Source organism: Podarcis pityusensis, assembly GCF_964106645.2.
Source record: "Podarcis pityusensis genome assembly, chromosome: 1".
NCBI classification, from domain to species: domain Eukaryota; kingdom Metazoa; phylum Chordata; class Lepidosauria; order Squamata; family Lacertidae; genus Podarcis; species Podarcis pityusensis.
Window position 1 is genome coordinate 7,197,266 of NC_138028.1, and position 27,519 is coordinate 7,224,784.

Genomic DNA, 27,519 nt, shown 5'->3' on the forward strand with positions numbered 1-27,519 from the left:
GTTCTTTTTCGTTGTTTTACATTCCTCTAATTGTGCAAGTTCCCTGGAAAAGTCCCTGATGTTGGGAAAGATGGAGGGCACAAGGAGAAGGGGACGACAGAGGACGAGATGGTTGGATAGTGTTCTCGAAGCTACCAGCATGAGTTTGACCAAACTGCGGGAGGCAGTGGAAGACAGGAGTGCCTGGCGTGCTCTGGTCCAGGGGGTCACAAAGAGTCGGACACGACTAAACGACTAAACAACAACAACAATTGTGCAAGTGACTTGGAGAGTCTGTACGCAGTAAGCGACTTCTAAATTGAATAAATAAACTACTTTGTAAACTGCTTTGAGGGTTGTTGTTGTTTACAATCAAGCAGTGCATAACGTCTGTGAAATAAATGCCAACAACGGCAAACAACAACTTAGTAAATAGAAGGCAGCTCCATTCAGAGGAATTACTGAACCAACAAGCAAGCTCGTGTCCTGCCTTAATTTGGAATCATTACACAATGGTGGCCCCTTTGATGAGGATGATCACCATTCCTACTAAACCATGACTGCCCATGATGGTGTTTATCTAGTTTATGCTGTTTTTAATAATAATTTTAATAATAATAATAACCATAACAATAACAAAAAGATAGGAGAGGGGTTGGAACTTGAACCCACCTTTCCTAGTTGCTGAGGTACAATTCAAGCTGTGGTTTTAACTTGAAGGCCTAAGAAACTTGAAGCCTGAACAGTCAGTCATCTATTCCTTCATCATTATCTCTGCTTAGGGAAATCCAAAACCACAAGGGCGGGCGAGCAAGTTGGGAAACATCAGAGTCCAGGCATGTGAATGTTACAGGTATAAACTGTGGAAAAAGACGCCCAGCTTCTAGTGTCTTGTCACACGCAGGTCTCAGACACAGATCTTTTACTGCCTCATATTACATTTTCCCATAGCTTCAAATACGGGGTATCATTCACTAGACTATACTGAGTCTTCAGAAGGTGAGATGAGAAACAGTCCTGCTTATAATCTCTCACTTTATGAGTGCAACATACAAATGGTGCATACCAAAAAAAGGAGCACTCAAGGCTCACCGCCCCAACTCTAAACCATTTCCCCCCAAAGCTTAGTTGAACCTGAACCTTAGCCTGATTACCTTCTGGGCAATACAGTATCTTGTGGTATGCATTTAACTGCCAGGAATGTTTACATCATGATTTGCATTTGCACTTCCTCCTCCACCACCAATATTTACTGTGTTTACATCTTAGAGGGATTGGAAAACAATGAAAAGATCTTCATAATAAGCGCCTGTGGAAATAAAAAGGCTGCATGAAGTGTCTTTAAACTCAGTGCCTGCTCCCAAGGAAGCCATTGGTTTCCCTATCTGACTGCTCTGCTGTAGCCACAAACTAATCTGAGCACCCAGGAGGCTACATTTTAGGCAACTCGTTGAAAACAAAAACCTTGAAGCCTGACAGTATGATATGGTTGGAAACACCAGCCCACCTTGCTCAGTTTTATCTGATGCCATTCTCAAGCTAACGGTTTCCATTAATTACAATATTATATCTCAGTCAGGAAGTAAAGGTAGCATGCACAGCTGAAGCCTTATTAGCAGGAACTGTAGATTAGGGAAGGATAGGTTTCCCACCCTGTTTTATTTCTAAGTATTAATTCTAATTAATGCAGTATTAATTGTAAGAGCAATTAAGTAAATGAAGTATTTGTGCAACTGTAAACAGAAGCAGCAACTTCATTTTGCATACCAGATGGAATATACACAACAGATAATCACCAATCACTGATGCTATATAACCTCAAAACATCCTCCATTCATATCAGAGTGGGCTTGAAAGTCCTTGGAGACTTAACTGCCACAGCGTCTGCTGCCTATAGATTTGCTGAGGTGAAGAAACTTGTTAGCCGTGTGAAAGTGTGTCCAACACTAAAACTTAAGTTCTGGGTTGCTGTAGGGCAGCATTTTAAACAGGTCAGGCATCAGTCACATTTTACAACTGGCAACCGGCCTTTTGGAAGAATGTGGAGATGTCCGGGTGCAAGGTTTGATACCTAATTTCTCCACCTGGCTCCACGTGTGCCTTTTCATTTTGAGCAAACATTCCGTTTTGGCGCCCAAAACCCAGGTTCCAGGTACCTTGTGGCCAAACAGCTTTCCTATCCCAGTTTTCTCACACTGCTATAGGGAAGATCTAACGCATAATTCATTATTTTTGCCCTTTTATAAGCTTTTACGCAAAGGAAGAAGGAATGCCACACTCAAGTGATGCATTACTTACCTTCTCCTTTGGATATGTATATATTCATTGCTGCTACTGCTTCACAACTCTTCTCGTGCTGCAGAGAGGGCTGTCTACTTTGTCTCCCACCGTGAACAAAGCATTTTTATCCAGTCAAATTTGGGGAGGGGGGAGCTTTATTCATTTAAATCAGCATTCTGAAATCTCAAGGACGGGATGAGGAAATGTGAGAGGGAATAGATGGTTTCCTAACTGCTTATTGTGATGGACAATCTGCACTGTGCAGTCTCTTCAGCCCCAAACAGGAAGAACAGTTTCCCACTCCAGCTACATCTGACAAAAAACTGTAGGTCAGTCCAAAATGCAGGAAGAGTGCTTCCACAGCAAGCTCACCATTGAAAGAATATCTGGGTGTATCCAGAAGGACATATAATACATAATGAAACACAACTTTTAAAAAGTAGAAGCAAGTTTTTAAAATTAGAAGACTAAGTGTAAGTTAATTTATATATTCAGAGGACAATCTTACTGAGTATAAAGTAATTTAGTTTAATGAGCAAAAGCTATTACTTGTTGTAAATAAAATACAGTCACACTTGGGGGGTATTCAGGATGGAAAACCTGAATATTCCAGTAACACACCAGAGCTAAAATAGCTTCAGAAAAGTTGGAGATTCTTTACTATGGTAAATAATATTTCAAGTTCAACTGGGCGCTATTAACGTGAGCTACCCGTGTTGGTTCTTTGCATTAGAAATGAAAATCATACAATGTGTCCAATGGAAAGATAAATCATCTAGGTTTTTCATCTAGCATAGAGAAGAGAGGACAAATACGTCTGCGAAGCTCTCCACTTCAAGTCACATAAAACAGGCAGTAGAGAGGAACCCAAGATGGCTCAGAACACCTTGCTCATTTCCCCAGGAAATGCACAACTCACCCACCCAACACAACTCTCTTAAGGCCACCTGACCCATAATTTTTGCTGTGGGAGCGAGCTCGGTTTATGCATGCAGAAGGTCCTAGGTTCAAACCTCAGTTAACAAATAATATAATCCAATAGAAGGTAGTTTCCTATGGCACTGACCACAATATTATCAAGCTCTGTGTGGCACACCTAGAATTTTGCCACTGTCATCTCCTAGCCATCTGCAGTTGCTCCATATCTATTACATGATCAACCATCTCTACCTTCCCCAACTCTAGACTGACGCACTGATTTCCTCAGCCAATCTCCACAAAGGCACTTCATGTATTTACCCCTCACTAGGCCAATGAGCTCCACCCCATCTGTTTCAGTAGCTCAGAAAGGCGCATGAAAGACCAGGTAGCAAGCATTCTGAGCACCAGGAAGCCTCAATAGCCATAGCCAGACGCAAGGTGCTAAAGACAGTCAACCTGAAATCAGCCTGCAATCCATGTTCTGCCCACCCACTTTTTGAATGAGTTGTTCCTCAATGTAAGCAGTTTTCCTCCCACAAGCCTTTCTGGGGCTTTGAAAAACAAGCACGATTACATATTCATTGTGTTTAATGAACAAGCCTCGAGGCTCTTTTTCTTCTGTATTCAAGAACAAGGTTCCTTCAGCTGCCTTTCCGCCACCACCCTCTTAGCAGTACTGTAAAACTGGTGCACTTTCTGGTGCTACAAGCACCACATCATCTGTGTAATCCCAAAAGACCTCCACAAATTTGATCACTGAGAGCAATAGCCTCTGGCCAGGATGCCAAGCAAATTCCTTGCCCTCAATTCCCCATGAAACGAAGAGAATATGGGCAGGGGAATCTCATGCCACACTGGGCATGCAGAAAATGCAGAAGATTATGTCAGCTCAAAACTTCAGCACATTGTGAAAGGTGGGCAAGGGATCTCCCCAGCTTTGGAAAGGCAGAAGCAGCAAAACAGACAATAGATTGCCAAGAATATACAAGAGAGTTTATGGTTGCAGCTTCCTATGCTTTTAAAAGACAAAAATTCAGCAAGTGAAACTTTTTCCATATTGTATCTCCAGAAATCTTCAGCTGTTGTATTTCTCCTTTTCAAAAAGAATAGAAGTCTGTCTGGAAAAGAAGCTTCTCATCCCTATTTAGGGTGCTTTCAAGTTGCTTTCAACAATACGGCTCTCATTCCTGAGGGTATCCGAAAAGATGACTGTGCACCGCAGAAGCATTAATGGACTAGGACACAGCCATTCTTTGCTCCAAGGAATATTGCATCACACACTCTTACAGATTAGAAAGCAGTGATAACTTTTCTTATGAGAGGGCTTGCAAAAAAAAAAAAATCCCCTTTGAACTTTGAGAAGAAAAAAATCCACAGCTACTGGGTTCAAAAAATTTCCATCACATGATATGCTTCTTAGACTTAACAGTAATCTCTTAGACCAACTATGCCCAAAGGTTTACTAAGTCCACAAACACAATTTTGCCTTTGTTTTGGGCTTTGCTGGTAGTTTCAAACTCTGCCCTTGGAAATAAACCCTCTCTCACCCTCTGTATGGCATGAGACAAAAAAAAGATGCAGCACATGTTCCATGTTTCTGTGTAAGCACAAAATGGTGACTACAGAACTGGTAGAAATGTAATGTATTTAATATCTCAGCTTTCTTTTTTAAGAAGTATTTTAGCCCTTATAGTTACAAATATATGTTTAAAACTTGTGCGGGCAAAATGATTATGACTGCAAAAAACAACAACACACCTATGAAAACACCACTACAGTGGTACCTCAGGTTACATACGCTTCAGGTTACATACGCTTCAGGTTACAGACTCCGCTAACCCAGAAATAGTACCTCGGGTTAAGAACTTTGCTTCAGGATGAGAACAGAAATTGTGCTCTGGCGGTGCGGTGGCAGCAGGAGGCCCCATTAGCTAAAGTAGTGCTTCAGGTTAAGAACAGTTTCAGTTAAGAACGGCACTCCAGAACGAATTAAGTACTTAACCCGAGGTACCACTGTATTAAAGAGACACACAAAAATAAGAGACCCTGAAAATAAATATAATGCAAAGCAAAACTACGCCCCTAAAACCTCCATCTATATGTTACACGAAAGATCCAGAATTTGATCTACCAACTTCTTTTTAGTGAAATGCAGTAATGGGGTTGCCAATTTGATTAGACATAGTGCTGTGTGAAAGGTGTTCAATACTTCCCCATTTCCTAACATGGTTTTCAGAGTCAAAGGTCGCACACCTCAGCTACTGTTCTGCCCCAAGGAACAAGGACAAGCATCCACACAGCCACTCTCTGTGAAGAAGGACATCTGACACCACACAGATCCCTATATTTGAGACCTCATTTCATTACAGTTTTTAAACTGGTGAGAAACAGCAGGAGCCCCCTCAAAGCAAGGAGAGACTCCTGCTGTTTCTTAATGTCAACCAAACACAACAAGTGCCTAGCAAGCTAAGCCAACATTTTTGGACATCTTTTAAAAGATAACAGTATTTACCCCCACAAGACAAATGACAGCATGAGGATGATTTTGATTGGGGTCAAAAAAATGAGCAGAAAGGGGTGGAAACACCCTCTTCCAGCACCTGAGTTCTTACCAAACATGGCTTTTAATTTTAAAAACAAGCATCGGGTAATCAGCATGGTTGTTTTGTGTATTATTCTTTATTTCTTATTTATAGTTTTTATCTTACTGGAAAAGGAATCTGTCTCAAATACTCTGAAAGGGTTCAGGACAGCCCAGTCAGATGGGTGGCATTAATAATAAGTGTGTTGTTGTTGTTGTTGTTGCTGCTGTTGTTATCTGGCCCTCATTCAGCCCACCACTGGCCCAGGGCTTGCACGGCTTCTCTCAATTCAGATATTCCAGAGAAATAGAGCTCAGTATCATCAGCACTCTAGTGACACATCTCCCTGAATCTCATAATGGCCACTCCTACCAATTTCATGTAGATTGGTGCCACTATAAAACCATGGCTAGGCTATGTTCAGGTGAAGAATAAATGGAAGCAGGGTGTAGCAAAAAAAGGCCACCCACCGAAGCATTAATCCACACAACAAACACCCTAAACAAACAAACAAACAGAACATGTCAATGGGCTTTCACACTAGCAGCTTCTGAAGATGAAAAAAACCCATTGTGCTTGTCAAATTTTCCTCAGTAGGGAAAAAGCTGGGTTGGCTGTTAAATAAAGTATGAGCTGGCATTTAGATGATTATGAGATCCTGTGGACAGTGCAAAAACTTCCAAGCACCAGAAGCACACAATTCCACAATAAACTCATGTCTGGAAGTTTCCTAAGCAAGCAGGTCTTTCCCTGCCTTCCTGCTAAAGCAGAAAGCTGGGAAGGGCTGCCACCTCAGCCTTGCGCCAGAAGGCAAAGACAACCATGGGAGCCACTGCTGGAGGGTTAGAGAAGGCAAAAGTCCTGCCAAATGATCGAAACACCTGCTGTATTTCCAGCAGCTGCACGCTGGGACTTGGCACCACTGTATCAATCTGTACACCTGCCTTTAAAAGTTCTTTCCCACTAAAAAGGGCCCATAATCCTTAAGGCAGAGGAAAGACAGAGGAAATGTAGAGGCATGCAGACAGACAGACACAGTCCTAGGTTTTACTCTCAGAAGCAAAAAAGAATAAAGATGACACCAAAACAGAAAAAATGGGGGGGGGGGGGACTTCTAAGGTACACTGAATATTATTTATTTAGCCCATATGCATGGCTTTAATCCCCTTCCCCTACTGAAACTAGAGTTCACACCCTGAGGATCCAAGCCAGAGGTGGGGGAATCTGACCTGCCCCACCCAACATGGGTCATTTTGACAGGACGCCCACCTGTCAATCATGTAGTGCCACAATCTATTAGGTGATGCCAGAATACATTTTTTTTTCAGATGCAGGCACACCTCAAACCACACTTTTGCATAACCTCCTTGAATTTGAGCTGGTGATAAAAAGGAATATTTGTGCTTACAGCAAGCCCCACTGTGGGAAGGGATCAGCTTCCCTATGGAGTTCCTGAGCAGGACTCCTGTAGCACAGCAAATCCCTCCAGAGCTTACTGCAAGTCTCATTGGCACTGACAGCAATCCTCACTTGCCAAGGAACAATCAAGAGCACATTTTGAGAGTCCCAATTGTTATCTTACAATCATCCCCAAACCCGGCATTACATGTGACAGGCATGGAGCAGGCAGCGAGGTTTGGAGACAACAATTCCTCTTCAGTTCTTTGTGAATTAGGAGGACATAAGGCCCCCATCCACAGGCAGGGCATATGCACCCCCTACACAATTTGAGTCCTCATTTTTCTCTTGACACTAGAAGAGAGCTAAAGATATTGGGCATTATTATATATCAGTAGACATGAAATGTCCTGAAGTAATCCTGGAAAACCTACTAAGTTATATTAGCAACATACCAACTCAGTAATTTTTAGGTCTGCTGAAAAACTTTCCTCTTACAGTACATTTTGGAAGCCTCAAATCCTTTCAGAACTTGAAACTCAGGTTATGCTCTTTTTGGCTTGAGGCAGAGCAGGGAGAAAGTGTGACATTCTACTCCAGTTATTGCATTAGTAATTCAATACAGACAACAGGCCAGAAACCTAATGTGGTTACGGCTCATGAGTTCCCAAACCTAGGGGAAAATAGGTAGCAGAGACCAGAAGACCCACTCTATCTTGTCTCACTCTATCCACCTTGCACATCTTTCCCATCCCTCTCACATGTACACACCCCGCCATAGGAAACCACATACACAATGGCAGAAAGGAAGATAAAGGGGGTTGGGGGTGGAGGAAAGGCCTGCCTACCTGCAAGGAAGGAATGTCAACTTTTTTCTAAATTAAGCTGAATTAAGATGAAAGCTAACAAAACTTTTTTTCCTCTTAAGGGGCTCACTATGGCAAGGTAAGTGAAGAAAAACCAACCACATGGTTTTAAAAACAGCTGAGAAACTTTCCACTATGTATATGAATTGCAAAATTTATGCTCATAGTTTGCTGTTATCAGAAGTCACTAGCTGACTAGCATTATCAGAAAGGTCTACAGTGCATATTTTACTATCATATTTAATTTTACTTAAGCAGCAGCTAAGTTTGACTTTTCTTGGTAGCAGTTACAGATAGGTAGCCGTGTTGGTCTGCCATAGTCAAAATAAAAAAAATCCTTCCAGTAGCACCTTTAAGACCAACTAAGTTAGTTCTTGGTATGAGCTTTTGTGTGCAAGCACACTTCTTCAGATACCTGAAGAAGTGTGCTTGCACACGAAAGCTCATACCAAGAACTAACTTAGTTGGTCTTAAAGGTGCTACTGGAAGGATTTTTTTTATTTTTTCTTGGTAGGTGACTACAATTTGTTTATTTAACAAAATTTGTATACTGCTTAACTGTAATGAAAACCTCTAAGCAGTTTACATAGAACATAAAACGTGCATTAGAAATGTCAGGAAAACCAATGTTAAAAGCAAGTAATAAAAAGCATAATGATTAAGATATAGTGCTAAAAGTATAACCTAAAATTACAGATTAAAACACACATCAGTTCCACACATCTGGAGTACAATGAGGTGTATACTAAATTCACAAATCAGGGAGAACAACTACTCATATGCAATGCTGCCCAAGGCAGCTACTACAGTAGTAATGTCTAACTCAGTTATTGCATAAACCAAGAGAGCAGTAGAAATGCATTATGCAGTTCTATCAAAGATAAGGCAGAGAAATCAGTCGGGTCCTTTGAGCATCTCAACAAGTTAGGAAAGAGCTCACCAATGAGTTGCCTTGAAGGTATATACTTATCTGTGTGGTGTAGTATATAATACAGTTGTACCTTGGTTCTTGAACAGAATGCATTCCGGGAGTTCGCCGGATGTTCGGCTTCTGAAAATCGTTCAAAAACCGGAACACTCACTTCCGGGTTTCGATCGTTCAGGAGCCAATTTGTTTGGGAGCCAAGGCATTTGAGATCCAAGGTACAACTGTATCCCCATTTGTACTGAAGAATAATGGAAAACTCACTTTGAAGTTTGAAGCCAAGAACAAACCCTGGCTACAGCTTGTCATTACTTTGATGCAACCCAGAGTATGGAACACATACAATGCTAAGAACAAACCGTGACTTAGTGCAGCAGCAGGAGGATTGAGGGAGGAGTAAAGTGGATGTGACTTTCTTACTGTTCACTTGCTCCTTCATGCTAAATCATAGTTTAGCTTAGCATTGTGTGCCAACCAGGCCATTGCTATACGTAATAAAATTAAACTTAAAGAGGAGAAGTCCACAAATATCTAAGTGTAACAGAGTTGCAAGGAACTTTTCAGACGGGCTGGGCTGATTGCAAATTTCAGTGAAGCCTCCGGGACTCCTCCTATCCAAAATACAGCCTCAGGGCTACAACTTGTAGAAGGCTGTTCAAGCCAAGTGTGTGTGAAAACAATGCTGTCATTTTCTGCCCAGAGGCAATGTTCAGTTTAAATCCATTCTCAGATCTCTTCAAAAATTCTAAATCACAGTTCAAGAGGAGTGAACTGCTAGAATAATGTTTAAATTTAAAAGGCTCTGTTTCATTTAATATTTATTTTCCCTAGTGCAGCCACATCAGGGTAGAAGTCTGGCAATTTAAGTTCAGATAAGCTACAGCAAAGGAAGCAAAGGCAAATAAGACATGTGCAGCACAATCCTATGGTCTTCTGTGGTGCAATGGGTCAGTGTGTCTGGCTCTTAACCAGAAGATTGGTTGTTCAAGCCCACCCAGGGATGGCTGTGGGCAGGATTCCTGCACTGCAGGGGGTTGGACTAGATGATCCTCGGATCCCTTCTAGCTCTACAATTCTATGGTTCTATGTATGTTTACTCTGAAGTAAATTCCGTTTTTGAAATAAAATTAATTTTCCAGGTAACTTTACAAAGGTATAGTCTGCATTTAGCCAGGAGCAAGTCCATAGTGAGTTCAATGTAATCCTCTACATGTCCACTGAGAAGAAAATCTGGGATCATGCCCAGAATGATTCTTATTACCATTAAAAAAAAAAATTCAAAGCTGTGGTGTTGCATTATGGACCCCACTTTTCCCTTCTAGGACACAGGACTGGTAAAAAAGGGCAAGTCATTGATAGATTCATTTATGGGCCCAAGAAAGAAAATAAGAACCAGACCATGCTTGGGGAAAAAACCTAAACCATTTTTGTCTGCTCAGGGTCAGTTCTCACTTTTTAAAAAAAAGATAAATTCTTACAAGGCGCGTTATGATCTAAAAGCAATTTATTGTGTCATGCCAGAAGTATAATACACACATACTATTATTACATCTGTCTGAGCAAAAAGAAACCTTGAGAGCAAAAAGTCCTGCCATACACATAGATTCTTTTCTTGGAATCAGCTGGAGGTCTTGCAATTCCCATCTATCCTCAGACTGACTGATGTAAATGTACACTATTTCTTAAACTAAATAACTTGAGAAGCAAATCCTGAGCAGGGAGAAGAGGAGCTCTTTCAAAACATCCAAGTAGACTGAATATTTTGTCACTGCAGATGGGGGAGAGACAGGAAGTGCGGCTAGTCAGCATATCTGAAGAATCTGCATTCTTTACTAAGACCTTAAGTGTAAATGTCTTTGAAACCACAACCAAATAGTACTTTCCTGCAGCATACCAGCTTTCTGGTTTTGGCATACAAACTATAGGGGGTATTTTTAGGAGGGGGAGGGCACAGGTGGTAGATGAAACCAAACAGGAGACTGATTCGATGGCCTCTGTTCTCTTTCCAGATCAATTAATCAGACTTGCAGAAGCAAAGAGGAAGTAGAATGTCTCAGTGTTGGGGGGGTGAAAAGAGAGAACAGTTAGCTATTACTATTAGGAAGGACATTACCAGCATATACGCTCACCACAAAATTGCACTCCCACTGACCCGGGAATAAAACCATCATACTGTCAAGTCAGCCAGTCAAGGTTTCGTCACATGGCTGCCTTGTATGAATACATGCAAATGTACTGAATAGGTAACAACACTGCACAAATAAAATAAGAACACCTGTGTTTTTAATGAGTTTCATCAAAGATGCAAGTAGTACAATAAATGCTAGGGAGAAAACAATGGACCAAACAAAGAAATAAACTAAAAACGAAATACAGACAACTCAGTTGGATAATACAGGTGTTTGACTTGCAGGAAAACAGAGCTTTGCCTCTGTTAGTGACCTATCCAGTCAGTAAAAATGCACCGTGTAACAGTTCAATAAAACACTAATTTCTATCAACACCTACTGCTCCCAAGCATCTTCATGAACGTACTCACACAAACCCAACCCATCAATACAGACTTATTCATTTATATTCATTCACTATATAGATTTTCTTTTCCTTCGGAAAACTTCATACAGAAAAGAAAAGAAACCATAAATAGCAAAAGTAGACCACGGTCCACTAGAAATAAGAATTCCAAAATCCACAGCTGGGCAAAGCTTTTATGGGTCTACCTTCATATGTTATAGCTTCTCAGCTCCAGGCTGAGAAGAATAATTAAGAATATTTCTTACCCCTGAAGACCTATTTATTTATTTATTTATTTGCATCTTCGTTACATTTGTATCCTGCCTATCAACCAAAAGGTGTTCAAGGGAGTTAAAACATCAGCAATAACAAGAACACAAGTTAAAGAACCATTTCAACACAGCAGTCCAGAAGGAAGTGAGGAAAGGGAAAACAAAAGGTGAGGTGTTAGCAGCAACATAGAATTATCTTTCGGCATCCTGACTGGTGCTGGTGTTAGGGATTGTGTCCAGGTATGGCAAGCATGACTGGCAGACTGTGCAGTAATGTGCAGTGGCACTGGACTCTAGTGGGCATGTTTCAGTTCTTCCATTATGATGTTTAACTTTGTATTTTTAGGTGGAGGAGTGGGCAAGATGGTGCTGGCTGAGCACAGGATACTGGTACAGTGGTACCTCTGGTTACGCACGCTTCTGTTTACGCACGCTTTGGGTTACGAGCTCCACTAACCCGGAAGTAGTTGCTCCCGGTTGAGAACTTTGCCCCGGGATGCGAGTGGAAGTCGCACGCCGGAGGCGCACTTTCACTAATGGCACCTCAGGATAAGAACCGTTTCAACTTAAGAACGGACCTCCGGAACGAATTACCGTATTTTTTGCACCATAACACTCACTTTTTTCCTCCTAGAAAGTAAGGGGAAATGTCTGTGCGTGTTATGGAGCGAATGCCTGCGGGTGGCGTGGGGGATCTGCTGCAGTCGTGAGCAGAGGATCCATGGTTCCCCTTCCTTCCCTCCTCCGTGGTTACAAAGCAAGGATCCACATGGATCCTCACGATTTTTGCATTGGGCTACTCCAAACTCACTGTCAGATCACATGTCTGTGGCCACAGCATGAACCACAAAAATCATATATCCACTATTTCGTTTAGAATATTTTTTTACTTGTTTTCCTCCTCTAAAAACTACGTGCGTGTTATGGTCTGGTGCGTGTTATAGAGCGAAAAATACCGTAAGTTCATAACCAGAGGTACCACTGTACTAATGTAACCAGGGGCACAACAATTCCCATTTTAGCTGGACTGTAGCTCTAAGGCAGATTCTAAATCCCTTGAAATACATGTGCGCTGCATCAAAGTATTACACCTGAGGAACAAAGTCAATCCTAAGGAGAAGCTTTTCAAGTGCCCTTTTAATATACTGTATCTTCCATAAAAATTGATTATTTGAAGAGGACAGGATGCAGAGTGCTATGGCAGTTTGAAAGTGTGTTTGTCACCTAAATATTTCAGTATCCTCAAAGTATGAGAACTCTTTCAGAGCAATAGGCCACCATCAGTACCTTTAGCTCTCCCCCTCCCTTTTTCTTTTTCTAAAAGCAAAGCACCTAAAGGTATGCAGTCTATTTTAAACATTTATATATACTACAGAGGCAAACTATTAGTTGCTGCTTACTTATTTTATTGCATTTACATACTGCCTTTCTGCTGAGGAACCCAAGGTGGTTTACAATTAAAATGTTAAACAAACAAATGGTACAAAACATTTTGAGGCTGACTTCAGGAGCTGATGTCCAGGCCTGAGCTTCTTTTCTGCCTTCCCTTACGGCAGAGAAACCTGGGCTTCCATGCTTCTGTTACTTATACAGTGGTACCTCGGATTACATACGCTTCTGGTTACGTACACTTCAGGCTACAGACTCTGCTAACCCAGAAATAGCACCTCGGGTTAAGAACTTTGCTTCAGGATGAGAACAGAAATTGTGCAGCAGCGGCACAGCAACAGCGGGAGGCCCCATTAGCTAAAGTGGTGCTTCAGGTTAAGAACAGTTTCAGGTTAAGAACGGACCTCCGGAATGAATTAAGTACATAATCAGAGGTACCACGGTACATCCTACTGACTTTAAACCAGTGATTACTATATGAGGACAGAGATTGTTTTGCATCAGCAACATCATGCCAGAAGTAAAAGTAAGCATGCACACTCAAACAGCAATCTTAAACTCACCACCCATTTTGATTCTTGCACCCTGTACTTATAAAAATGCTTTTCCATCCTTCTCAAGGATAAGCAAGGGGAAATAGATCCACATTTAAAGGCAAACCTACCTAATTCACACATTCTGAAACCATACAGAAACTGAAACAGTCATCCTTTGAAATTTCCACTCCTTCTCCAAATCTTGCAATGCAGTTCTCCAACCAAATAATGCATACAAAAATATAGTGAGGTAAAGTGTGCATTAAAATGCATATAATTATTTTAATAATAAATTTTAAAAATGGCATTGTATTGGGAGGGCAATTGCTTTGCAAACATATGTATATTATGACAAATTTGCATGAAAAAGCTGGTGAAATTTCATGACTTTTTTTTTTTTAAGCAAACTGATGTGAACGTGTGTATAACTGAACTTAAGATTGGAAAAATGAGAAACTGAGAGAAACCAAACTGGACAGATTCAACCATCCTTAATACTTACTAAAATCAAGTATTCAACTGACACTGTGTACTTTGTCAGAAGCATTTTAAAAGTCTTAGTACCTTGCAAAAGACTTCTGAGTAACTTTAACAGTTATGGAACAAAAGAAGTCCTGTGGTTAAGAAACAGGAAACAGAGTAGGAAAAAAATCAACAGTTCAGTGCTATCCCTAGGGATTGATACTGGTGCCTGTGCCTATTCACCCAAAGTTATATATGTTTTAGAAACGTGCATGAACACACATACAGTACATGGATACAGACTTGCTGACTGGCTAAGTCTCTTGCACCTCATATCTGAGGCAGGCTGCTCTGCTTCCCAATTAGTGGACCAATGTATTATATATATTATCAGGAATAGGCAACTCTGCTGGATATTCTTACAAATCACAAAGATGGTCCTTCTCAACTAGTTGTTTTACTGGTCTGGCTTAATTTACAGGAGCAAGCATTTTCTTCATCACAGTATTAGCCACATAAAAGTATACAAGAAAGCCTTTCCCACACATTTACTACCACATTACTTATATTTACAAAGAATTCAAGCTAGGCTACTGGGGAAAGGTCATTAAAATGCATTTACAGCAGCAATAACATGCTATTTTTGGCAAGTGTGCACAGTTCTTCCAGTGCAATTAATTTTTCCCAAGTTTACATTTGTACAGAGAACTATCCCTATACAGACATGTCTGAATGTGAAGCAGTCACTGAAGGGTAGAGAAAACTCAATCAGACAGAAGGTCCGAAATTATTTCCTTTAGTATTACTAATGACTCACTTCAGTCTTCTTATATTTTTAAAGTTACTTCCAGCACAACCCATCTTTGCTATGTAAGGGAAATTAGCTAGTTTTATTTGTTTCTTTGCTTGTTTGTTTATTATTAAACAGATCACTTTACTATATCTACAGTTCAGCAATTGTCACAACAAGACGCACTGTTATGATTACATTAACACCTCTAAACCACAAACCATTCAAGTTATTTCTAATCCTCCAAGGATGTGATTATCTCATTCAAAACCTTGTTACCTGGAGTTCTTCATTTTAAGGCACTGGTAATAGCATAAGATTACACAAAGATTACTTATTCTGTATTTTTTTTTAAAGAATGCTGAACAGATGTTCAAGCTGTTCTGTGATTATTTCCTACTAATGATCCAATTCTGGGGAAAAAATAGCAAAATGCTATTTGTAGCACTGTACTGAATGATTAAGCATCTTGAAAAAAGAAGAGAGGAAGATGTTTTGAGTAAAACAACAACTTAAAATCTCCTCTTCTTTTTCCAAAATAGACTACTATAAATTGGTTCAGGCTCAAGCAGAAAACCTCACCCTCAGTCCACTCAACAGATTTTTGTTGTCCAGATATTCTAGCCCTAATGGCACCTTGTGTTTCAAAACGTGGTTTGCTACAATCCAGCCAGGAGAGGATTAGATGTATCACTGGCATAGCTGAAGAACTGCTTCAGTAAAAAGCATAAATCTTCTTTAATATCAGTGTTATTAATATTGGTGGCTGGTACTTTTATAAAATAATTAAAATTGTGTATCAGTTACGTAGATATAGTTTAAAATCTCAAATGCTTCACAACACACAGCTGGGGGAGGTGGGCTTTCGGGGGGGGCACACAACACAAACCCCTAAATCCAACACTGCAGACTACTGAGAAAGGGGCCACACATTGTTTTTATTATTTCACAATGCAGTAAAATACAGCTACAGGATACATTTGTTCATAGAAAGCAATCAGTAAGAATATCCCTTAACAAACGTTTTGAAACTAAACCAAAGTTCAAATTGCAACCAAAATGTCCTGCACCTCTGTACTTTCAATTACTATTAAAAACCACAACAGCTAATTCCTTTCCATTCCAGCTGTGACCAAGCAAGCAGCTGCAGCACAAAATGAATCTGTCCTACCTAATTAAATTAAGAATTTGACATTAAATGGGAGTTCCAGAAATGACACAACCTGAACAGCACAGCTGAGGTCCCCCCTCTGCTTTCAGCATGCCACCACTCCAAGTAAACCACTCTCTGCTGTTAGCAACTTAACATGGATTTTTCCACCTGAAACTGCTGAGATAAACAGCTTTGCCACATCTCAAGCCTTTCAAGTATTTGAAGTCGTGTTACATTTTCACAGCGATTGCTAAAATAATCCATTCCTTAGTAACCAGATTTTGACAGATTCCTTGTGCTGCCAAACACAGAATAGCGTTAAGAAACTCACACCACAGGCTACAAAGGTTTACCAAGAACAGAAGGCTAAAGTAAGAGCAGTTTTCTGCTGCTGGCTTTGTTTCAAGCCCACTGATCCTGTATCCTTTCGGATATGTCCAAAAACAGCTAATGCTTACTGGAGTGTACTCCAGAGCCTTATTTCATAGACGGGGTGGGTTTTCCATGCAGAGGACTATGCCTCACAGAGTGTTTCATGCTTTGTTTATTCGATCAAACAAGTTCACTTGCCCGCTGTACATCATATGCACGCTCGGCTATCGAGATTAAACACACTTGCAGGGCTCGCTGGGGCTCAGTGAATATGGGCTTAGATGCCTTACGTTCAGCATCAGTTTCTGTGGCACTCAGCAGCGAGGCTCCAAGCTAGAACAGCAGGGCTGAAGCATAACACCAAGCGGATTACACAAATAACCCCCTCCCCATGAACTGGCAGTGAAGGAGGAGTGTTGTCCATCTCTTATATATCCCTCCCCCCCCCCCACATCTGCCATCCACTATGCATCAGCAACACCACATAGCATCTGGGGAAACAAAACAATGTCTATCACAGTAAATAATACACTGCCAGGAGTCAGGAAGTGGATGGCACGAAGCCTTTAATTACAAAGAGCATCATAAAGGCAGGGAGTAGCCATCTGCAGACTAGGATCTGTGCAGAGATGGATAATCTCCTTTTGCACATTCCTCTGTATGTGACGAACTTAGAAAAAGAGAGTCTGTCACCATCTCTGCTGCTGTCATATTGCATACTTGGGAACGTTGCAAGTTTTCTTTGAGATCCGTCCAAGCTGGAAGCAGCTCCTGTATCTTACGACACTGATAGCTTTCTCCCTTGCCCTGAAACAGTGGCATGCCTGAGAGGGCTAAGCACACAGCCCTCAGCTCTACTGCTCCCATGGAACAAGCCAAGCTATTATGCCTGGCAATCCTGCAGGCTCAGCCAAGATAGGAGGGGGAATTCAGTCCTAGATACATATTAGGCCAGAGGGAAACACAAGCTCCAAGGGAACTGACTAAGCTGTGGGTCAAGGATTAACCAAAGCACATGTCCTCCTGACAAGCTGTGACTAACGTCTGCAGAAAGCAAGCCCCCCCCCCCGACAATTGTAGGGCCACACAACCGGTCCCCAACCCCAACACACACGCAAAAGCACAAAAGCCATGCTTATTGACCAAAGTTTAAGAAGTCCACTGAATCCCCTCCTCACTTCACCCTGGGGGTGTTTTCTTCCTGAACAGTGCACCCTCCCACACCCTTGCATCCCAGGAGTAAACGGAGAAAATGAGGAGCAGGCAGCTGGAGGGTCAACCCCCCTGTTAATGAATGGGGGCTCCTCTTCTAAAGCCAAACATGAACGAATCAACTTTAGGATCTGTCTCTATCTGTTAACTTCAAGCACAAAGCATACAGGGCCCCAGGCGTGCTAGCACCTGCCTGCCCCTCCCTCTGCACCCTTTCCACCCCTCCCACATGCAAACTACTCCTACCCCTCAAGCACACTCACTAATCCTCCTGCCTCCCCCCTCTGCTTACTTCTCACACAGACTAGACCCCCTTCAGCTTCTTTCCCTTTGCAGGGGGTCTTCCTCCAGCCACCAAACTCCTCTTTACCTCCTCCCTGCCAGCTGACACACAAGACTCCTCTCCCCACAACGAACACACACACACTCCTGGCAGATGTCTTTCCACCCCACCAACAGCCCCCAGAGGCTTTCCTGCTTCCAAAAAATTAAGGGGGGGGGCTAGGGAGAAAGATGTAATTTTCCAAGGGAAAGCAACCTCACCCCAAGAGCTAAACAGAATCTTTTCCAACCATCCTTTCCCAAGATCCATTTGTATCTCAAAGCAAACGAACAGTCGTAGTAACAAGATATATTACTACTATTTTATGCTATAGATGGGTGGGAAAGAACACAGGAGATTAACACATATCCTCCCTTGCACGCCCAACGCTCCCCATCACTTCAGGGGTCTCTCTCATGGGGCACGTCTGGGTCCCACTCCAGAGTCACTTCCCAGGGGAAACCCTTCTTCTCTTCCCTCCCCCCTGCACGTTCCTCATCTCCCTTAATTGGGGAGAAAGGGATCCCCAATAAGACCTCACCCGCCCAATATATTACTTACTTCTCCACACAAACACACACGGGTCCTGGCTCCCCTCCTGGGCACTTTCTCTGAACAATCCCCCCCCCCCCAAAAAAAAACCTTGTGGGGGTGCCAGCAGCCCTCGCCCAACAGACCCCCCCCCCAGTTTTCTCCAAGACAAACAAGACCCCCCAAGTATCTCTCCACTTTATCAACACCCCCACACCCAGGCCAACACCAAGGGTTTCCCTCCCCCCCCCAAGGGGAGGCACCAAGGGACACCCCACTTCCAGCACCACGTCCCCCCCCCGTTTCTCAACACACCCTTCAAAAAAGAGGAGAGAGACCCCAATCTCTGAACAAAACCCCACCGACACAACAGAACAACACACTTTCACCCATTGTGAATTCACAAGAGGGGGATCTCTCAACAAGGCCGATCAATCACAACAGGCACCCCCATAGTAAATGAGTCACCCACCCCTCAAAAAGGACAGCCGCCCCCCTCTCGAATTTGCCCCCCCCCCTTTCTATCATACACACACACACACACATACACAATGGGGGTCTCCCCACAAACAAGCCTCTCTCTTAAAAAAAAACCCACACACGACCACCAGGCAGGATTCCTCAGGAAACACGCGCACACACGTGAACGCGCGTCCACACGAGACACACACACACAATAGAGGAGGGGGCCACAAACAAACAAACAAGGGTCCGCACACACACATATACACACACACACACACCATCGCAACGGCACCACCGGCGGGATTCCTCGCGAAACACGCGCACACACGTGAACGCGCGTCCACACGAGACACACACACAGACACAGAGGTTTGCGCGCGCGCGCGCGTCGACTCACCCGAGCACCACGAGCTCCCCATATTTGACGGGCTCCTTGTTGGGCGCGCAGTGCTCCTCCTGGCTGGGAGAAAACATGGGGCCGCCGCCGCCGCCTCAGCCGCCGCTATAATCCCATGCGGGGCAACAACAACCACAACAACAACAACAACAACAAAACCTGACGGGGGGCGGGTCAGATGAAGAATAATATTTTATTCTTATTTATCTATATAAAAAAGAAGTCCGTCCGGCGTCTCTTTCTTCCCCTCCGCTTCCCGGCCCTCTTTCTTTTTTCTTTCTTTCTCTCTTTCTTCCCTCAGCCAGTCGCTCGGTCGGTCGAAATCGTCCCCCGTTTCCCCCCACTCTTCGCGCGCCCGCCCGCCGCGGACTCCTCGCTCTTCCCTCCTCGGCGAGCGCCCAGCGACAACAGCCCCCAACTGCCAGAGGGGGAGGTCGGGAGAGACCAAGTCAGTAAGCGCCGCCTCCCAAGAGGGGGAGGGGGAGGAGGCGTGGAATGGCCCCACCCCCTCGGCTCTCCTTCGACACCCCCCTCCGTTCCCGTCCCAAAAGCCGCGATGGTATCGTCCGCTCTGTTATGTAAACAGAGGAGTAAAGGGGAAGGGAGGGGGAGGCGCTTAAAGGGCCCGCCGCCTCTGAAAGTCAATGCCGCCTTTCATAAACCAGAGGGATAGGATTGGGAGTGGGCGAGGAGGAGGAGCGCCCCCTAGGGGCGACGTTGGAAACTGCATGAAATTATTATTATTATTATTATTATTATCTCTACTCCACCTGGCTCAAGGCGCCTTGTAGACAAGAATAGGAACAGCTAAAAACACAGGTGTGGAAATAGCCATCAAATTGGAAATTTATAGAATTAAAACTAGATATAGATATATATCTATATATATGTGGGTGGCGCTGTGGGTTAAACCACAGAGCCTAGGACTTGCTGATCAGAAGGTCGGAGGTTCGAATCCCCGTGACGGGGTGAGCTCCCGTTGCTCGGTCCCTGCTCCTGCCAACCTAGCAGTTCGAAAGCACATCAAAGTGCAAGTAGATGAATAGGTACCACTCCTGTGGGAAGGTAAACAGCGTTTCCGTGCACTGCTCTGGTTCGCCAGAAGCGGCTTAGCCATGCTGGCCACATGACCCAAAAGCTGTATGCCGGCTCCCTCAGCCAATAAAACGAGATGTGCGCCACAACCCCGGAGTCGGCCACGACTGGACCTAAGGGTCAGGGGTCCCTTTACCTTTACAAAACACTGAATTATTTGTCTATCGTTTTATTGGCTCTGATTTCTCATTGAACTCTTCGCAAGTATTGATCTCGCTAAGTGCCGCATAAAAATACCCGTACACCTTTGTGAATTCTCTACAAAACATTAGTTTAGCGGGTTAATGAACCTTTTCCATAGCGGTTTTATGAAACCAGAGACGAGGAACCTGTTTGCCTCCAGATGTTGAGGCATCATGACCAATGGTCAGGGGTGGTGAATGCAGGAGCTGGCCACATGACCCGGAAGCTGTATGCCGGCTCCCTCAGCCAATAAAACGAGATGAGCGCCGCAACCCCAGAGTCGGTCACGACTGGACCTAATGGTCAGAGGTCCCTTTACCTTTTTATAGATATATATGTCACCTGATTATGTGTATATATTATTATTATTATCATCATCATCATCATTGTTATCTTATTTTTATTATTCATAAAACTCATATGAAACACTTCATCCATAGACGTCAGAGCAGTTCATGGCAGAAAAATACAAGATAAAAACTCAAAATACACAACAAAAAAGAAAGCAAAGCAATAAATGGTATAGAATCATAGAATAAAAAACTGTAGAGTTGGAAAGGATGCTGAGGGTCACGTATTCCAACCCCCCGCAATGCAGGAATTTCAACAGGATCATGTACACACACATAAAAAATCTATGCAAATCCATACAAATTATTACAATTAAAAACAGCACAGCACCAGGCCTTTCATTAAAACTGTAGAGCTAATGCCAGCAAGGAAGGCATTGCTCTAGGGCTACTGAGTGCACACTGCCGCATAAGAGGAAATATTGACTTGTGTCAGAATAGCTTTCCTTCAAAGATTTAGGCTGTGTAATATATATAATAAGAATAATTTATTATTTATACCTCGCCCGTCTGGTTGGGTTTCCCCAGCCACTCTGGGCGGCTTCCAACCGAATATTAAAAACAATACAGCGTCAGACATTAAAAACTCCCCTAAACAGGGCCACCTTCAGTTGTCTTTTAAAAGTAAAATAGCTGTTTACACATTCTCCCATTGACTCTGGTTTGTGCTGGTTTGGAAAGCAGTGTCCACATTTAATTTTATTTGTTTTATTTATTAAATTTATATACCAACCTTTATCCAAGGAGCACATGGCCAATTTTCAACTCTGTGATTCTGTGCTTTTCCCCAAACCAGCTTTGATCCAAACTGAGAAAAGGAACAACCTAGCTGTGTTTTTTAAGTTGGTAATGTGTACGCAGAAGAAAAGTTTTGTGCACCTGTTTAGAATAGCAGTAGTGTTTGGCTATCAGCATAAACCCCACCACCACAGACTGCTTTCTGACCTACAGCGGATACAGGATTTAAGCAAACTTTCTTCCGCCGCCACCACTCTTCTGCTCAGGATGTCAGCCACCAAGCCTGTTTTTCAATAGAGTATACAGAAAAATCAAGGGAAAGAAATATCCAGCTGCGTGTAACCTGGAGTCTGCCCTAAGAAGGGCATCAAAGGCAGAGAAGAAGTGCCGGTTTAAATCCAGTGTGCCTTGTTTGGGGGATCAAGAAGTTCGGTGTGCAGCTGAGGTAAGTGACTTTTCTTCTCTGGGCTTTAATTTATCAGCAATTGGAAACGACAGTTTTAAATTCTCTGGTCTCAACCGCTTCCATTCTGTTTCATCTTCTGAGACGAAAATAAATTGTCTTAACTGCTGGATTCTTTGTTCTTCAGGGAGTTTTATTTTTTTTTTAGAAAAACACACACACTTTTTAAATGAAGAATTTAAAGTGAAAATGTTTAAAGTCCATGTTCCCTCTTTGGAGTCATGTATATGCTGTTTTATCTTTCCAGCCTTAACAAGTATCCTGAGCTTTACAGCTCTTTCTCTTTAGGGAGCTGAGCAGGGTTATTATATCATTCTTTTCTCTCTTTGTTATGTAAAGGAACATTTTTCTCCATCCTTCTCTCTCATTTTTTGGTTTAGACTTGTGGATAAAAGCAGTTGATCAAATTATTAATGTCTGTTGGGCTACGTGACAGACAAGTAGATATCCCAAGCCAAGTTTATTTTCCTGCCTTGAGCATCTGGGATGGGAACATTTGGCTTGTTTGGCTTATTTATGGCATACCTGATCCCTGGTTAGCTTTCAAATCAGGGTGGTTACATTCAGCCCTTGCTCCCTGCTACCACTTAGGAATCATAGAATTGTAAAGTTGGGTGGAGCCCAAGAGTCATCGAGTCCAACCACCTGCAATGCAGGAATTGCAACTAAAGCATCCATGACAGATGTCCATCCAACCTCTGCTTCAGAACCTCCAAGGAAGGAGAGTCCACTGTTAGAATATTCCATTCCACCTTAAGAATAGATGTGTGGATTGTTGTATGTCACATGTCTGTTTACACTCCAGCACTGATTGCTGGGAACGTCCGTTTTGTGTATAGCTATTGCTTGTGCTTGTTGTCTTTGTCCATGGGGTTTTCTTGGCAGGGGTACTGGAGTGGCTTGCCGGTTCCTGCTCCAGGTGGATCACGTTTTGGCCAAAACTCTCCACTATGACCTGTCCATCTTGAGTGACCCTGCACGGCATAGCTCTCTGAGTTATTCAAGCCCCTTCGCCACGGCAAGGCAGTGATCCATGAAGGAGAAGGGGAAGAAATGGAGGCAGTGAGAGATATTACCTTCTTGGGCTCCCTGATCACTGCAGGTGGTGACACCAGTCACGAAATTAAAAGACACCTGCTTCTTGGGAGAAAAGCAATGACAAACCAAGACAACATCTTAAAAAGCAGAGACATCACCTTACCGACAAAGGTCTGTATAGTTAAAGCTATGGTTTTCCCAGGAGTGATGTATGGAAGTGAGAGCTGCACCATAAAAAAGGCTGATCACCGAAGAATTGATGCTTTTGAATTATGGTGCTGGAGGAGACTCTTGAGAATCCCGTGGACTGCAAGAGGATCAAACCTATCCATTGTGAAGGAAATCAATCCTGAGTGCTCACTGGAAGGGCAGATCTTGAAGCGGAGGCTCCAAGACTATGGCCACCTCATGAGAAGAGAAGACTCCCTGGAAAAGACCCTGATGTTGGGAAAGATGGAGGGCACAAGGAGAAGGGGACGACAGAGGACGAGATGGTTGGACAGTGTTCTCGAAGCTACCAGCATGAGTTTGACCCAACTGCGGGAGGCAGTGGAAGACAGGAGTGCCTGGCGTGCTCTGGTCCATGGGGTCACGAAGAGTCGGACACGACTAAATGACTAAACAACAACATTGCTTATGCTGCTTGCTTGGACATGAAAAGGGAGAAGACATGTTTTTCCTTTTGTCCTGATGTATGCTGAATAAACTGCTTGTAAATATGCTGACACAACCTCTCCTGCCACTAAAATTAATGGACACGAGTAACTCGGATTCAATAATTTCGGTGGGTCTACACCAAGTAGGACTTAAGACCTGAGTTCATGGTTACTATTTTGAATATTAGTGAATCTGTCCATTTTGGGTTCTCTCCATTTCTAATTTTTCCACTTGAGTTTGGTCCACATTTCCACATCAGTTTGCTGCAACAACAAGATGTCCTTGTGAAAATTCCCCATCGTTTCAATGCAAATTCCTCCTAATACAGCACACATTTATATGCAATTTCCCCTAACGTACACATTTTTGCAGCACAACTTCCCCCTAATATAACACATTTTGCTATATTGTTTTCACTAATAGATGCACACTTAACCCTGATGCATAAGCATTTATGTACACATTACTTGGCTGGAGGTTTGCATAGGATGGGAGGGGAGGGGCTTTAGCTCCTTCTGGGATAGTTTGTCCACCTTTCATAGAATCGTAGAATTTTAGTCCCCACCCTGCTCTCAGCTCTCACCTGTGGCTCCTAGAAGCTGTCAGCCTGCAACAGCAGCCACACTCTGGGAAATGGCCTCAACTGGCCAGCAAAACCAGGTGAGGGTAGCCGATGGGTCTCAAACCCTCTGTGAGTTATGGACTTTCAGGCTGGTGCAAAGACTTCAGGAACCCAAAGGACTAGCCCGCTTAACTGAGGGGTTTTGGCTTTCCTTGACTGAAATAATCTCCAGCTATTCATTTCCCTGGTGCAGACATGCCCCTGTCATTTCCAGAGATAAGGAAATGTGGGGGAAAGCAGCTAATCTTAAAAACACTGAGGGTTTTTCTGGCGTCTTCCAGGGAGAAGGGAGAAAGATGAGATTTTATTAAAAACCAGGAGCTGAATTATTACAGATTTATCTTCTTTATTAGGCCATGATAGCGCTGAAGAAAGCTGTGCCTGTAACTCGCTGTCAGAGAAAGCAAACACGTTTTGGCAAGCAACGTGAGAAATCAAACCAGCCAGCCTTCATTGAGCATCCCCACGTTTTACTCCAAACGCAAACACCTCAGAGTTCGCATCCCACTTCTGCCTCCTCAAAATCAGTCTCACTTTCCATGTCCCACAGGCTGTCCCTAGAGCAAGGAGTGGGGAACCTCAGCCCCCAGGGGCTCCTACACGGCCCTCCACGTGCCTCAGCCTGGCCCCCAGGACACTATACAGACCATGCCCCCTCTTCCAAGGTCACACTCTTCACCAGCCCCACTTTGCACCCTCTTGTCTGGGTGGGGTGTGTAGATGAGGTAAAAGTGGGCGGAGAAACATTGCATCGCAGGGGGTTGGACTAGATGACCTTGGGGTTCATTCCAACTCTACAATTCTATGATTCTGTGATATGTGACTAATAATAATAATAATAATAATAATTAATTTTATTTATACCCCGCCCTCCCTCAGGGCGGCTAACACCCGATATAAAAACAATTGATTGAAATACAACTTAAAAACAAGATTAAAATACAACATTAAAATGCAGCCTCATTTCAGTAGAAACTCAAATCAAAAACTTTTTGGGGGATGCAAACGTCAAATCTTCACCAAGGCCAACTATCCAGACTGGTCCTACGTGGACCACGAAAAAAGCCAGGGAAGTCGCCAAATAGGAGTTCCATCATAGAAGGAGAAAGGAAAAAGGAAAGAGGGGGAGGGGATCAAGTTGATTCCAAGCCAAAGGCCAGGCGGAACAACTCTGTCAAACAGGCCCTGCGGAAAGAAATCACATCCTGCAGGGCCCTGGTCTCATGAGACAGAGCGTTCCATCAGGCCGGGGCCAGTGTTGAAAAGGCCCTGGCTCTGGTTGAGGCTAATCTGACTTCCTTAGGGCCCGGGACCTCTAGGGTGTTGCTATTTATGGACCTTAAGGTCCTCCATGGGGCATACTGGGAGAGGCGGTCCCGTAGGTATGAGGGTCCTAGGCCTTGAGGGGCATTAATACAGAAGCAGGAGCCTTAGCTCAGGGGCAGAAAGAATGCTTGCCATGCAGGTTACAGGTTCAATCCCTAGTATCCCCAGATAGCGCTGGGAAATTTTCCTGCCTTAAACTCCCAAGAGCTACTGCTGGCCAGTGTCAACTGTGCTGAGCTCCAACCGGAATTCCCTCCAACCGGAATGCACAAAAAACCAGGACACGCGTCTTCTGTGGCTCGGTTCCCATGTGAGTCACATGACCCATGCAAGATCGCGGCCCCAAAAGTCATACTTTTGGATGGCTGGGCTCTCTGACGAGAGCACAGCACCCAAAACCGCACATTTTGAAGATAATCTTTATTGATTTTATGGTTACATACTATACATATACACATTACTTTACATTTACATTTACTCCTAAGAGTTGACTTCCCTCCTTCCTTCTTCTGGCTTTTTTATGTTGTCTCTAAGTTTTTCACATTGTCTTTATCAATTTTGTATATTGTTGTTCTTCTTTCAACTTTATCCGTACAGTGTCTATATACAAATAAACTTTTCTGTATATACACGTCTTGTTGTTTGTCTATATTCATTTACAGATACAATTAGTTACCTTGATTGTATTTTACATTTTAATTCATATTGTCATTAACATCCAATAAAGTTTCTTTTATTTTCCCATTATGAGGTTTATTTCCATTCTACTGATTTCACCATTTCACCTTATCCTATGTATAACATAAATTTTCCCCATTCTTTTTGAAATGTTTCATCACCCTGTTGTAGAATTTCCCCCGTTAATTTGGCTATTTCCGCATATTCCATGACCTTGTGCTGCCACTCTTCTACTGTTGGCAATTGTTGTTGTTTCCCACACCTGAGCCATTTTGGGGCACCTCGTGAGATCGTAGCTCCAGAAGAAGCACCTTTTCAGGATGAGGTCACAGCGCCCCAAATGGTCACCGTGCTCTCGTGTGGAGAAACGGGGTGACCCAATTTTACCAAGACAGTTGAGGCGTATGAGATGCACCAATTGTCTGATTTGGTATTAGGCAACTTCCTATGTTCCTACAGTCCATGGACTTGTTCCAGCCAGCCAGAAACACCAAAGGAGGGTGGAGAACAAGGTTGATGAGGGCAAGTCCTGAGGTCCAGAGAGGGAGAGACCTGGATACCTTGATCCACAGTGTGGTGTAGTGGTTAGGAGCGGTAGACTCGTAATCTGGTGAACCGGGTTCGCTTCCCCACTCCTCCACATGCAGCTGCTGGGTGACCTTCGGCCAGTCACACTTCTCTGAAGTCTCTCAGCCCCACTCACCTCACAGAGTGTTTGTTGTGGGGGAGGAAGGGAATGTTAGCTGCTTTGAGACTCCTTTGGGTAGTGATAAAGCGGGATATCAAATCCAAACTCCTCCTCCTCTTCTTCTTCTTCTTCTTCTTCTTCAGTCAAGTTTTCTCAGTCTCCATTGTAGCTCCCATGTTGGCTGTTGGGCTCTCCTGGGCAGGAAGAGCTATAAACAGCTTCCCGTGTGGATGGGGACTCTTCCTGGGCAACAACGGTCGTCCTCCCTCTGGTGCGTTTCTGCTCTTTGGTGCTATTACTTGGCCCTGGCTTCAC

The 27,519-nt window shown here is 43.3% G+C and overlaps 1 protein-coding gene across 1 annotated transcript in view; it reads right to left on the reverse strand.

The window, feature by feature from the left end:
* The window catches only part of PELI2 (pellino E3 ubiquitin protein ligase family member 2), a 71,990-nt gene extending 52,199 nt beyond the window's left edge, over positions 1–19,791 (reverse strand). Inside the window, exon 1 of the mRNA XM_080990108.1 lies at positions 19,367–19,791. Coding sequence (XP_080846234.1) covers positions 19,367–19,443 — 77 coding nt within the window. The 5' untranslated portion in view covers positions 19,444–19,791. The remainder of the gene's footprint in view (positions 1–19,366) is intronic.
* Positions 19,792–27,519: the final 7,728 nt, after the last annotated feature.